At 36.7% G+C, this 13028-nt stretch overlaps 1 protein-coding gene across 5 annotated transcripts in view; it reads left to right on the top strand.

Annotated features, from left to right (window-relative positions):
* The window catches only part of JAKMIP1 (janus kinase and microtubule interacting protein 1), a 90693-nt gene that overhangs the window by 13443 nt on the left and 64222 nt on the right, over positions 1–13028 (top strand). For all 5 annotated transcript variants that reach the window (XM_080344096.1, XM_080344095.1, XM_080344092.1 and 2 more), the window contains one exon: positions 5211–5705. In XM_080344096.1, coding sequence (XP_080200222.1) covers positions 5211–5705 — 495 coding nt within the window. The remainder of the gene's footprint in view (positions 1–5210; positions 5706–13028) is intronic.

The following is a 13028-nucleotide window of genomic DNA, read 5'->3' as shown; positions in this document are numbered from 1 at the left end:
TAATTTGTTGTTGAGCCCTTTAAATAAAATTGTTTCCCTCCATGCTTATTGAGTACTTAATCGAAAATTGGAATGTTTGCAATTCTTTGAATATGCATCATTTTGGATCTTGCTGGTGGTGTTTTGGGCCTCTGGTGTACAAGTAGCTGGATTCATTTATGTTACCTAAGGGGTGAAGCAAAAGTTGTGGCCCTGCCTTAGTTCCCTTGTACTACCTCTTGTTTTGGGAGCACTGGTTTGATAGGTTTGGGCAACCTGTTGATGTAGCATGTCCTCCTGGGATTGTAGGTTTGCTGCCATCTATGGAGAGGCTGGAGAAGGATATGCATGAACTGAACATGAGCTCACATACTGCCCTCTCTCTGCTGGTAGAAATGTTTGGTTGGAAGAAATCCAAAATTTGAGTATCAAGTAAAAAGTAGCAAAAAGATTTGACTGAAGTAGAAAAAGTATGCTTATTTCAACATAAATGGAGACTGGGCTCACTCTAACTGAACCTTAAAGTCTGGTGCAATGAGCACAAGAAGCTGCAGTGAATGAGCAGGGTCAGAGTCAAGAAAATGTGAATCAACTCTATGCTGAGATCTGTGAATATTTAAGAGCAAGTGTTAGAAAGTACCCACTCCTACCGAGATGGTTAGCAAACATTAGAATATAGTCTACTTTGTGATATTTTGTTCTTCATAGCAGGTGTTACAGTGTTTGCTGTCACTATTGCACTGTCTTCACTGAGTTCTGCTATTGCTGTTAAATATCTATAATCTGCTTGTGACTGTACATTTAAGAGTTGAGATCACAACGCATTTAGGAGTTAGGATGAGATATTCCAACTCAGTTGCCACTGTATCATCTCACAACTTTATAGATTGTTTTTGTAAGTCTTTTCCTAGATTTCCTTCTATTTTTTTGACCTTTTATGTCAGATGTTGAATCTGTGTGTAAAAGTCTTTCCTTGTAAACTGAAAAATCTATTTTCAATATATGAAATTAAAAAAAAAAGAGCATATCATACTGTCAAAACAGCTTTATTTACTGGGGATTAAAAGGGTCATATGGAAAAGAGTTATGGCCAGTATGTATGGAAGAACTCTAAATACAGCTGTTGATCGGAGAATCCAGGCATACTGAATATAGATATAAATGAATGTTATTCCTGTCTGCTATTTATGGAATTAGAAAGGAGCTGGTTAACTTACTGAACTATAAAGAGTGTACTGAATAGCAAGGAGGCACTGGGGTATTGTAAGTGGGAATGAAATATAGCAAACCTCTTGGAGTAGAGAGTTGGCTGAAGTATTGGCAAAACCGTGTATAGTTACTCCTGCCACTACTGGCTGGGACTAAAAGGAAGCACATCCCTTTTGCTGGGTAGTTTCCTGGCAGCAGTTGAAGGGCGTTTGAATTGAGTTGTTCTCTATGCTTGATACATAAATGTAAATTATCAATACTTAACAAAATTACTAAAACTAGAGAATTCTGGACATTTGTCAAACATTGGACAGTAAGTAACAAAGTTATTAAGAATAAATATGGCATTGTTACTTCAATCAGAATTCAAAATTATTAAATGAGTGAATGTGCTAGACATGATAGTGCAATTTCTAACCCAGTTAAAACAGATAATGTAGAGGAGTGAGACATCAACAGATAGGTATTAAGCAGTTATCATTAATTTGGAAGAATCAACAAGAAATTATGATAAATAAACATTTCAGATGGCATGTTGGAAGAGGGTGACAGAAAACACAGTGGAAGAGAGCGTAAAAAAGTCTGATGCTACAATGGGATCTGGAAAATTCTACTCAGAACTGTAGTAGGGTCTTTAAAATTAATGTATCTTACCAAATTATATATCTAAACTATTTGAATCTGGAATAAAAGGGCAATCATTGGAGTCTTCAGAAGTTTTGAGGGGATCCAAATATAGCACAGGGAAAAGAGATAAGTTTCATATACTCAAATATGAACAGAAACACATTACTTGTGATCCTTTGATATTGTCACATAATTTTGAGAGTTTAAGTTAAAAGATTATCAGAAGTGCGAACACTTGAGGCAAGAAAGATTGCAGGAGCAAAAAGAAAACATTTTTTAAAAGACCTTGAGAATTAGGATGCATCCTTTTTAACTGGGTCATGAGGAGTGATAGGCAGCATAAAAATTTAGTGGGTTTAGAAGGATTCTTATTTTTCTTGTTCACCTTGCTCTTTGCTGAAGCTTTGTAAGTAAAATGTCTAGTGATATGTGATAAAATTCAGTTACTTTGAGTGGTTTAGTATGTGTTGTCAGACAGCAAAAATGCATGTAGATGTTGCCTTCTCTCAATTCAGTGAAACCAAAAAAAAAATTAAACAAGTATGTAATTTTGTGTAGGAAGTCACATTCATTAAGGTGTTGTATTTAAAACTGCTTTTAAGTTGCATGCTTTATGTACAATATAACTAATTTTAAATTACTGTAGTTCTGGAGGTATATTAACCTTGTTCATAGATGTAGTTAAACAGTTTGTTTTCCTGTGTCATTGTTACTACGTTTCATTACTCAGTTTCATTTCAATTTTCTTTGCTCAGCACTAAGGAAATAACTAATAGATTTATATGAATATCAAGTGTTGGTTCATTTGCAAATTTATCTCATCTACTTGTGATAGTGTGTAGGTGAACAGGTGGCTTAGCTTTGTTAAAGCATTGTGAAGTGGTTTGGGTTGGAAGTGACCTTTAAAGATCATCTAGTCCAACCCCCATGCTATGGACATGGATGGGAGAGTCTTAGACTGTCCTATGAAATTAGGTACCCTAGGGCAAGCTCTGAAAATTGGTGCTTTCCACTATAGGCTTTGAACTAAGTATCACCCCACCAGGAGAAATAATACATAGATATGCCAATAGCCAGACTTAACGTTTTGGGAGAAAAATAATTAAATGAAACAATCAATTTTTCTTCATGAAGATGTGTTATCTCAATAATTATGGAATGGAGGAACAGCATCTCTGTAATAAAATCTGCTTCTGATAATGCCTGATGCAGAGCTGTTACCTTTCCACAGCTGTAATGTAATGTTAAGACTCTCTCAGCTGGTGTTTAGTCTTCAGTGTATCTAGATTATTTTAATGAAAATGAAGATATGTTTCCTTTCTGGTTTTATGTTGTTTTGGGGGGGGGTTGTTGTTGTTTTGTTGTTGGTTGTTTGTTTGTTTTTTGGTTTTTTGTGTGTGTGTGTGTGGTTTTTTTGTTTTGTTTTGTTTTTTAATCTAGGATAATTTTGAGTTGGTTAATTCTCAAAGTTACTGTTGAAATTAACAGGATCGTAAGATCTTCTGCACAGGGAAAGTCTGCTGTCCCTGCTGCCTGAAGACTTCTGGTGAAGTTCTGACTCTGGGAACCCTACTGTCAGTGCTGTGGGTTTGATGAGTAACATATCAGTCTCATCTTATGGTCACTCTTAGGTAGTAAACTTAGGTTCATGGGATTAGTTACATCTGAGGCTTTTGAGTTAAGATGTCCCATTTTTCCTGAAGCAAACCCTCCAAAGTACCTATTGAGAACCAACCTGTTTTCAATAAACAAAATAACGAAGGTTTCCAGAACTTTCCTGAACTAGTATTATTGCTTTTAATAAACTTTTTTTTTTTCTTCTTTTGACTGTAGACTCCAGAAACATGCAAAAAAAATTTGTTTGAATTATACCTTCTTGGTTAGTGATAGTCTAAATATTATGAGAGATGTCCCATTCTTTCTGCATTGTGAGGCAAGTTGCAATTCTGGCTTAGTTTAGCATAAATTAAATGTGTTTTATGACTACAGCTTTGTATAGCACAGATGCAAACAGTCTATGAATATTGTGACAGTGATTAATGTCCTGCTGCTCAGTAACCTCCTTTTAGCATGAAGCATTGTTTGGTTTGTATGTTTGTACTGTCACACAAGGCTAAAACACAAGACTTTGAAACCACTGCTCTGACTTTGCTTTACATGAGAAGTACAAGTGTAGAGCCTGTATGTTCACAGTCTCAGCGACAGGGATAGTAGAAATGTATAACTGACATGATGCAAGATGAAATGCAGTTTTTTTCTTTTTTTTTTTTTTTTTTTTCTTCTAAGTTAACATCTACTCCCATTTGGAAAAGGCATCACTTTCCACGCAGCCTGCTGAGCATCATTTTATAATGAGGTTTCATCACAGTGGGTATTACTATAATAGGCTATGAGACCTTTCCCCTGCTCCCCCCCACAACTGCTAGAGTCACTGGCCTATATTTTCTGAAGTGTCTGCCGACTGTGAATAGCCTCAGTTTTGGGGTGTCCTGTCTGAAGCCCCTTCACTTGATTTTTCAGAATACCAATTCTTTTGGCTTATCTTATTTGACTTTCCCATTGAAGTGGCTAAGAAATTAAGAAATAAAAATCAATTTTTTTTTTTCCCCTTCCTCCCCCACTTTAATTTGCTTTTATTCCCCATGTTCCTACTGATAAGAATGCTCTTTTGTTGATAGGATCTCTTCTCTCTTCCTTCAAGGCAAGAGCCTTTCTCATCTCATTAGCAGGAAGTACCTCAGATCAAGTAGTGGGTTTGGGTGTAGTAATTTGGGACTCAAATCCCAAAGGCAGTATGTGTGTAAATTAGGTAAATTAATCTACGTCTGTCTGAGCATCCCATCTATGAAACAATAATAGTCCTGCTTAGCTACAGAAGGTTATTGTGGGAATGAATTAATTGAATGTATGTGAAGATCTACATCGCTATGAGCATTCATGAAGTCTGGTCCTGCAAATGGTACAAGGTTTTCTAGCGTTTCCTTCCCAGCATAAACAGAAACTCTTTTTTTCTTTGATTTGTTTTCCATCTACTTGTAGGGCACAATAGAGGGATTATGACTGGGATGTAGTAGTAGTAGTAGAGTAGTCTGGGATGGTTGGTGGAGGAGATAAGGAGAGAACTAGATTGGAGGCTTCTCCATTTTATTTTGTTGCCTAAAACCGTGAGAACTTGTCACCAATACCACATGTCCATAGCAGATTCCTGCACACACACAGCCTTTTTCGGTCCCTGGTTCTCTAGTTGTGTACTGGAGAGAGAAGCATCAGATATGTGATCTTTGCTTTTGAATATTCAGAATGGGGTTTTAAATAATGATTTAGAAAAAAATCCCTTGAAGACTTTAAAAACTGTGGTAGCACTTGTTAATCAATATTCTATATTGATGTTCCAGGTGGGTAAATTGAGAGAGAAAATCCAAGAGGTTAAGCAAGAAAGGGAACAGGAGCAGCACAAGCACACTGCTTATGTTTCTGAACTGAAAGCCAAGCTCCATGAGGAGAAAATGAAGGAACTTCAGAGTGTCAGAGAGCTACTGATCCGGCAGCATGAGCAGGAGGTAGCGAGAATGGTGAAAATAAAAGATGGAGAAATCCAGCGTTTGCAATCAACAGTCAATGTCCTACGGGACGGGGCGGCTGACAAAGTGAAGACGGCGCTGCTGAGTGAAGCGAAGGAGGAGGCTCGCAAGGCGTTTGACGGTGAACGGATGAAGTTGCAGCAGGAGATCTTGGAGCTGAAATCTGGCAAAAAGCAGCTTGAAGAAGCTTTGAACAACATTATGCAGGCAGATAAAATGAAGGCTGCTGACCTGCGCACGGCTTATCAGTCCCATCAGGATGAGATTAATAGAATAAAGCGGGAATGTGAGAGAGAGATCCGCAGACTGGTAAGTTCATTAAGTAAAGTGTGCTTGTTTCATAGCAGGTATTAGTATATTGCTGTATGAGCCCATAAATATCAAATTGTTCTTTTGCAGTGACGTCTCTCATCAGTGCTGGTTGCTGCAGTAGGCTCTTTGCACTTCCTCCTCCTTACAGTGTAGATGAACCTTGGCTCCATGTTTAACCCAACCAAATCCAAAGCTGTATGTCACACTAAATAGAATGTGAATAAACCAAGACTTTCCAGGATTAATTTTTTCCACAGATCAAAGAAATAGACTTTCCCACTTGGTCAATGGTATTTCCTTACAAATTCCTGTTGATGAAAACAGTCACGCATTACTCATTTGGCAATGTAAGAACACCTTTGTGAGACGGAAAAATTAACTTTTCAGAGAGCTTTTATATTTTTATTGGAGGAATCAATTGTGCTGAAACAAGACAATGTCTATGCTTCTTCTGCATCATTATCTAGGTCATCTGATTTTGAACCTTGTTGCCCTTTTTTATTTTTAATTTCTGTGCTTTTTTTCTGTTGCAGCAGGAAAGTTAGGGCCTAGAACTGCAGGCTTTTTTCACGCTTCACAAACCCTAGCACTTCAGCACAGATGGCAAACTATGCTGTCAGTATAAAATTGAAAACCAGGCAGTATTTCCCAACAGCGGGTGCCCCAAATATTTCAAATTATGCAGCTTTGTAAAATGTAAAGAATCTAAGATGGGCTGTTCACAGTAATACATTTAAAGAGTTCATCATCAAATGACACTTCTGTTTGATACCGTGATATTTTATATGGATATGTATATATATGATTTTTAGTCTGTCTAAGCTAGCAGTATCATAGCTATGCAAATAAAATCTAAAATTATAGTGAGCTTAATATTTATCTCATATCAAGAAGAACAGACTTTAAATGGAATGAAACATCACTTTTCTTAAGAAAAATATTTTATCAGTTTGTGTTTATACTGGTAGATCCTCTTAGTTCTTGTATTCCTTTGGAAAAAATGATGGTGATGGCAAGCTGCAGATGTGTAATATCTGTTTAATAGTGGTGATCTTCTGTCTGAGACAGTGACAGTTTTTAATACAGCTAGTTAATATGTATGCTTTAAATAAACTGGAATTGATCAAGTCTCAGGGATATAATTTCCTTGATTAAACACCACTGCAAAAACTGACGACATGAGATTTCAATAAACATAGTTTCTTTCATATTTTGTTCCATATTATACATGTAGAATTTTAAAGTCCTGACTATAAAGTGCAGTTAATTTTTAAAAGTGTTAAAGAGGAGACAAGGTTGCTATGTTGTGGCTTATATTTTACTAGAGAATAGTTTCTAATTAAATTTAACTTTCTTGATCCCAATAAATGGTGAGGTGAGGCATCCTAAATTGTTCCAGTAAACACAGCTGTGTCACGTCTTTGGTTGATATTGTAAAGCAATCACTTTTCTCTTTCAAGAGTGGATGCTTTCAGCCTGCTGTGATACAAATAATTCAGTAAGCATTATAATTGTAGCCTTACTGGTTCTCCATTACTCCATTATCTAAAAAGGTGACTGTATTTGAAGAGTGTGCAGATAACTTCTGTTTCCTGTGCCCAAGCCCAGAGGAAGCCTGGGGACAGTCTAGTGGGCCTTGGCTGGAAGTATTCATGCCTTTCCCCTCATAAAGAGTACACAGGAAAAATATCAGGAGTCTTGTGTCACCTTGCAGTGTTGTGACTCCTTTCAGATAAAGAATTTCATTTTTTTCATTAAATTGTATGGGTTGTTTTTATGAAAGAGAGGTGTTTCTTTTAGGAATTCATAGCAATTTAGGCAGCTGTTATTGCATAGGGCACTCTTTAAATCTGGGGCAACATAAAAAATATAGCAGAGTTCCTAGATGCTGCTTTGGCAGTCTAAGTGGGATTATGGAATCAAATTATCAGGATATTTCCCTCCCTCCTCCACTCCCCATTTTAATTAGTGGGAAGGATGCTTGTCTTCAATTTCAGATTAACTGTATCAGCTGTGGATTTGGGGTTCTTGGTTGGTTTGTTTCCTACCCTTGTGGTATGAAATAGCAAGGATGTGGCAGGTAGTGTTATTAATATTAGCACAGTTCTCTAGCCAAGCTTCAAATACTGCACCTTTTTTTTGTATGTCTGTGTTTTATGTCATTATTAAGAAATCACATATTTGGTATTAATGTTATAAATGGGCTGGCCATACTGTAATTCAAATTCAGACAGAGTAATTCAGGCTGCAGTGTCTGATTGTCTTGTCTGGCTTGGCTGATTTATTTTGCATCTTAGACCACAGGTTGATGGCAGATTAAAAAAAAATCAACATTTCTACCATTGATTATAATACCCATCACTAATTTGAGTAAAATCTTGCATTTTTTGGCTTGCTGTCAAGAAAAAAGTAGTAAGAAAGGAAAAAAGCAAAAGCCATTATCCATGAATATATGGTTACATTTACATTGTGTGCATTAACAGCCATGGTTATATTGTACAAATGTCAGTATTTTAAAAATATGATTAATCAGTTTTAAGATTGCCTTCACAGTTTTGAGATGAGCCATAAAAAATACCCAGTAAGCCTCAACACAAACAAAATTGTATAGCGAAGTTCCTAGTGCCCAGTAAGGGAAAGTAAAACAGCTATTTGGCAAAAGAATATAACAGACTTTTTCTCTGTGCGGTATGAAATGATATTGAAATTTGTCAGTTCCTGTAATGAACTTTAATATTACAGTGCTATAAATGTTTTCATTAATTTAAGGGATGCCTGTGGACATGGATTCTACCCCCCAAAAAAAGAAAAAAACAAACTTGCAGTACATATGCATCAGCACAATGTATGTGTTGGCAACAGGGAAGTGGAAAGTAAGAATAGCCAGTAACAAACTGGGGAGACAAATTAAGCAGATGCTTTGAAAGTAAAGAGACAACTTTGAGAATATGATAAGAAAGCAAGAACAGCTACTATGCAGTTTTATTCAGACAGTGTTTTCTGACTAGTTGAGTCTTAACAGTTGTATTGTTCTACCAATGTAGTATGAAAACTATGCTGATACGGATGCAGATACTTACAAACAGAAATCACATAACACCTCCCCCCTGAAAATAGAAAAAAAAAAAAAGAAGATAAAAAAATGGAAATAGCAGTTTGAAAAATGATTTGCATGAATAATCTGTCTGAAGAAGAAATGTTAAGGCCTGTCTTTATGGATTTTTTTTTTTTTTTTTTTTTTTTTTCCAAAAAAAGGAATATAGAAAATCATACTTTTTTGTTTATGGAGCTTCAATATAAACAGCCCTGAAGAATAGAGTCAGCTGAGGACTGCATAGGTGAACATGTCTATACCTAAATAACTCTGTATCAACAGACTTTTAATGACATTCTTGGAAGCAGTATGGCTCACTTCCTTCTGAGGTCCGAGCTGGTACAAGTTAAATTTTATACACATCTGATTAATGCTGAAGAGAATTTGAGTTTATTGAGTTATGTTTACTAAGTAGCTTAAAAAGCAGAATTGTACTACAAGGACATTTCATGTTTAAATCTAAATATAAAATAGTACACAAAATAAAAGTTTATTTCAGCCAGTTTTTCTCTGAAGTCAAGCTTGACATTTAACTCACTTATTTGGTTTTAAAATCAGGTTTAAAGTTAGTTTTCAGTGGTAAGTAAAATTTCTCTCATTTGTTTCAAATTGCTGAAGTAGCACGTTCAAATTGTTGGTGAGTTTTGGCAACAGACCAACCTTATTCTATTATCAGCACAGTTGTGAAAGAGAACATAAATATTGAGTATATTGTATTATTTAGAGGTTACATTCGTTCAGGGACTACATGGACACTCTTTAAGAAGGCACTTACTTTGCAAGGCACATTTCTCTAAGTACTCTCTTTGCACAGATAAGAACAATGGACACTTTATGGTGCTTGCCATGGAAAATATATGCACAATACAGTCATTAAAAGGATATTGAATTATCTCATCACTGATTCACTGATTTATGGTATTGAATGAGAAGGAAACTCAATGTTTATTTTGTCAGACACTGTTAATATAAACATAATATTTAAACTTTGGAATAAACAGGTGACACTTGCATCTTGTATTTTGGGGTGTAGTTTTTTAGTAAATATTATTTCCTCTATTGGAAATGTCTTTAACATCAGACTTTTCACCTGTTTTACAGATAAATGCCATTTGAATGTGTTAAACTCTTTTCACATGTGGCCTTCCTAAATAGACCTAAAGAGCCTGAATTGAAATGAATAGAAAGATATTTCACGTGAATGTAAAATAGTCCTGGTTGTCTTAAGCACAAAATCAATGTAAAAGATTCCACTGATCTTATTAGGTGCACAATCAGATTCGTGTTTGAGAGGGCACACAGTATACTAGATAAATTAAATTTGATTGTTTCAATTGTATTTTCAAATAACCTCATAAAAATGTCTAAAGAGTAATGTGACATTACTGCAGCTCCATTGCGAGGAAAAAATCTTTTTGCCATTAATAAAATCAAAGTAAAATAAATTGTTTCAGAATTGATTTTCAGAAGTTCCTGATCAGCCATGATTTCTTAAGAGAGATGCACTGTTTAAGTGTCCTTTGTCTCCTTAGACCAAATTATCTAGATGCATAAATTAAAAAACCCTTCCAGAGTAGAGCCCTTCTCTTTGGTATTTCCCATATATAATGCAGTATCTGGAAGAATATAATTCAAAGTAATAGATAAAGCAGTTTTTAAAGGCAAAAATCAAGGCAGTTTCACAGAAACTTCTATTCAACGGAAATTCTTATGGAATAAGTTTATGTATCATTTATATAGTATTTTTAAAAATATTATTATTGTTGTTTCAATTTTGTGTCTGTGTGTAACACTACCTTATAATTTAAGCAAAGGCTTCTGAAAGACTAAGGATAACACCTTTTCAGAATTAAGAACTACATTATTCCAGTTGAGGACTGACCCAAATATCATAGCCTCATGGAATCATAGAATAGTTTGGGTTGGAAGGGACCTGAAAGATCATCTAGTTCCAACCTACCCTGCCATGGGCAGGAACACCTTCCACTAGACCAGGTTGCTCAGAGCTCCATCCAACTTGGCCTTGAACACTTTCAGGGATGGGAACTCAAGTCCTTCATAAGCTAGTGTTTTCTAGGCTTCTACAGCTCTCACTGTGTTTTTCTGTCTGTGAGTCCTTAATGTAATACTTAGCATTGGCATTCTATACATGGAGTATCATACAATCATGGAAGGGTAAGGTGAGGGTCCTCTTGAGATTGTCTGGTCCAATGTCCTGCTTGAAGTAGGGCTGCCTTGAAAGTTGGATCAGCTTGCTCTGGGCTTCCTCCAGTCAAATTTGAAAATCTCTGAAGATGGAGATCCACAATCTCTGACAATCTGCCTCAGTGCTTACTGCATCTCTGAGAAACGTCTGCCTTGTTCATCCCTGTATCCCCCTTTAGATAGCTGAGGAGGTACCTGCAATTGTAATGCATCCCATGGTCTACTCTGTCTGGCTGAGAAAGCCCAGCTCCCTCATCAGTTCCTTCAGTTCCATCTGCTGCAGCCCCATTGTGGTCTTCCTGGACTTCGTCCAGTTTTATGGTATTTGTACCAGTTTGTCAATACCTGGTTTCATGCGAGGGAGCCCGAAAGTGGCTTTACTGCTCCTGATGTGGTTTCACAAGTGCTTAGTAAAAGGTGAAATCTCTTCTCTATCCTTCTGGCTACACTCCTCCTGATTTTTCCCTCTATCAAGTTAACTTCAGTCATTGCAAGCTCCCATCACTGACTCATATCCAGCTTGCCCTCCAGGACACCAAAGTCTTCAATTTGCATCCAGTCTTTTCAGTTGCAGGACTTTAAAGTCTCTCAGGGGCAGGATGTGGTATCTGTTTTAGGCAAACTTTATGAGGGTTTTTTGGCTCATTTCTCCAACATGTCAGGGTCCCTCTGTATGGTGTTCCTGTTCTCTAGTGCAGTAACAGCTTCCCAGAATTTGGCGTCATCCACAAGTTCGAGGATGGTGCATTCTTTTTTTTTTATTCCAGGCAGTTGATGACATTTTAAAGTATGTTATTCCCTTCCATTTTTAGGGGATAAAATTTAGAGGACCCTATAATTTAGACGACCTTTTATCTTGCTAGAGATTCAGCAATTATTTTTCAATAAAAAATGAAAAATAGTAGCAACAGAAGTTTAACACTCTACCAAACCCCATAATTACATCCTTTGCAATGTTGGCTACTATTTTCCAATACTTCATATTCTCCTGCATTCCCATTGCTAGGATTTTGCCCTTTTAATGCAGTGAAGTTAATATCCTTAGGGTACATTCAGTAGTGGGGACAATGCAGAGACCTTTGTCTCTCTGAAAAAGTTCTAGAGTAGAGAGATGGCTGTTGGCAGGGGCACTCCATGAGCCTTTGCTGCCCTGAGAAGGACGGAGCCTGGCTTTTCTCACTTTGTGCAGTGGCATGAGTTTTGATCCCTGACCAAAATCTTAAATGCTGAGACTGGAAAGCTGAGTTTTAATCATCCCAGTGTGTGCAGTCAAGCATGGCTGGGTAGAGCCTGTTGTTGCATGCTTCTGATCAGCCGCTTAAACCCGCCTGTATTTCACACACGCAGCTGCTGATATCAAATTGTAGGCTGCTGCTCTGGATTTTCCATCTGTTTGAGACGTGTGTTTCAGTTACATTCCAAGGCTGAGCTGATCTTCTGTAAAAACCCCTTCCACCACCTCCAACATTTTAGGACTGCAAATAATACTTCACTTTTGGTCCCCTGAAGATTTGTGCTTGTCCCCTCAAGAGCTAAGAGGGCAGCATTCCACTCAGGCCTTTTAAAATTATTTTTTATTTTTTTTTTCCTGAATCAGGCAGATTTAATGAAACCCTTTTATAGTGCAGGCTCAGCATTTTGTGTTTATTCTTAGTGTTTTCTAAAGACTCTATTATGGTAGGTCACAAATCTGACTTCTATATATCCTTACAAATTATGGAACAGTATTAAAAATCCACAGAAGTTATGTAGGGTGTGACACCTGGCCAAAAATCTCCTTAAATTTGTATTAATTAGTCCTCCTATGTTTTCCATCTTTTTGACCATGAGTTCATTAGAACTCTGTAAATGAACACTTGTAACACGCATCAGGAGAGATGCAGTAGCAGAGGTTGTAGTCAGCTACAATAATGCAAAGTACTTTTGGGAAAGATGTAAGAAATCTCCCATCAGTAAGTTCTGGAATTGTCTATCCATATGGTGTTTCTTGTGAAATTTATGAGATTTACAGACTTGAAAAA

This window comes from Nesoenas mayeri (genome assembly GCF_963082525.1).
Source record: "Nesoenas mayeri genome assembly, chromosome: 4".
Taxonomy (NCBI): Eukaryota; Metazoa; Chordata; class Aves; order Columbiformes; family Columbidae; genus Nesoenas; species Nesoenas mayeri.
The sequence above is the reverse complement of the archived record's forward strand: the minus strand, read 5'-3'. Positions and strand labels throughout refer to the sequence as shown.